General features: G+C 46.2%; 1 protein-coding gene across 1 annotated transcript; it reads left to right on the top strand.

The window, feature by feature from the left end:
* The first annotated feature begins 541 nt into the window (after positions 1-541).
* LOC133846926 (uncharacterized) lies at positions 542-1620 on the top strand. Its single transcript, XM_062281639.1, has 2 exons — positions 542-1293; positions 1434-1620. Exons 1-2 carry the CDS (start codon positions 542-544, stop codon positions 1618-1620), a joined length of 939 nt encoding a protein of 312 aa, XP_062137623.1.
* Positions 1621-2011: the final 391 nt, after the last annotated feature.

The raw sequence follows: 2011 nt of genomic DNA, 5'->3' as shown, positions 1-2011 counted from the left end.
TATCAGGAAGAAAGTTTGAGCTCGATTGACAACACCTTGCTGAAGTTTTGGACTGTCGAAGATGTGCGCTCTCCCTCCAAAGTCCTTTCCGCTGGACAACAAAGTTGTGAAGATCATTTCACAAATAATGTGAGAAGATTGCCGTCTGGTCGTTTCGAAGTAAGACTGCCGTTCAAATCAGATTCGCACCAGCTTGGGTGCTAAACGGCGGTTTTGTCGCTTGAAAACGCTTAACTCGAGATCCCGAGTTAAAGCGAATGTACTTGGAATTTATGGAAGAATATGTAGAGATGGGCCACATGTCCGAAGTGAGTCACATCCTTCCAAGTACACCACACTATGTTATTCCGCACCAATGTGTATTACGGCCCCAAAGCACTTCGACAAAGCTGAGGGTCGTATTTGATGCTTCGTGTCGCACTTCGACACATAAGGCGTTGAATGACATTCTTATGGTCGGGCCGACCATTCAAGAAGAGCTGTTTTCGACTCTGCTTCGTTTTCGATTGCATAAATACGCATTAACGGCCAACATCAAAAGATGTACCGCCAAGTTATGGTGCACGAGGCAGATCGAAACTATCAGCTCATAGTGTGGAGAAAAGATCCATCAGACTCGTTGAGATTATTCAGATTAAATACTGTAACATATGGCACTGCGCCAGCGCCATTCTTGGCCATACGGTGTTTGATCCAGCTGAGCGAGATTGCGAAATCCTCGCACCCCATGGCAGCTGAAGTTATCAGGCAAGACTTCTACGTTGACGATATGTTGACTGGTGCCGCATGCGTCGAGGACCTGAAGACAATTAAGTCTGAAGTATCGCAGATACTGCTAGGAGCAGGTTTTGAACTTGCGAAGTGGTTCTCGAATGCTCCTGGGTTCTCCGCATCAGACAGTACACCAAAGCCGATAACGATCTCCGAGACTGACGCAACCAAGACTCTAGGTGTGATTTGGTTGCCAAATGAAGACGTGTTCCAATTCCGGATCGACGATTCATTCATGGATCTTAAAGCGACAAAACGGAACATTCTCTCGGTGACATCGCGGTTATTCGATCCTCTTGGCCTATTGAGTCCCTTAATTATAAAAGCAAAGATACTGCTTGAAGAGCTCTGGCTTCAAAAATTGGAGTGGGACGAATCCATACCATTGAGTTTGGATACATCGTGGCAGCAATTGAAGTCAAATTTGACACAATTGCAAAACATAAAAGTGCCACGATATTTGTTCACAGAGGCTACGTCACCGATAGAGATACATGGCTTCGCCGACGCCTCAATAAGAGCGTATGGGGCGTGTATTTACGTTCGTACGCATACTGCAGAAGGTTATAAAGTATCATTACTAACCTCAAAATCAAAAGTAGCTCCCCTCAAGACTAAGACTCTTCCTAGACTTGAGTTGTGTGCAGCTCACCTTCTTGCAGAACTCTGCCACCGCATCCGAAGGCTGACCCGATCACCAATTCAACGGACGGTTCTTTGGTCAGATTCGGAAGTCACTCTTCATTGGATCCGGTCACATCCTTCCACTCTCGCGACATTCGTGTCGAATCGAGTGGCCGAGATTCAAGAGTGGTCAGAGAGCGTGGAATGGCGTCATGTTCCAACTAAGCAGAGCCCCGCAGACATTGTATCGAGAGGTTGCGATGTGACTGAACTGTGCGCGTCAATGTGGTTTAGTGGTCCGTCTTTCTTGATGGAACCACACGACGCATGGCCAGTTAACCACCATTTCGTCTCTGAAGAGACGCGCAATTTGAAGTGCGCAAAACAGCTGTTGGACTGACAGCTATAGTGGTAAAGTCAGATCTAGTGGACTCGCTCGAAAGTTTTTCGTCGCACACAAGTCTGTTGAGAGTGTTCGCTTATGTGTTCCGCTTCATTCGAAGATGCAAAGACAAAAGAGTTCAATTTGAACTGGTTCCAACGGCATCAGAACTAAAAGAAGCATTCAGCAAAGTAGTAGAAGTAATGCAGGATTTCGAATTCAGAGACGATATAG

The sequence above is a fragment of the Drosophila sulfurigaster genome, chromosome 4 (assembly GCF_023558435.1).
Source record: "Drosophila sulfurigaster albostrigata strain 15112-1811.04 chromosome 4, ASM2355843v2, whole genome shotgun sequence".
NCBI classification, from domain to species: Eukaryota; Metazoa; Arthropoda; class Insecta; order Diptera; family Drosophilidae; genus Drosophila; species Drosophila sulfurigaster.
The sequence above is the reverse complement of the archived record's forward strand: the minus strand, read 5'-3'. Positions and strand labels throughout refer to the sequence as shown.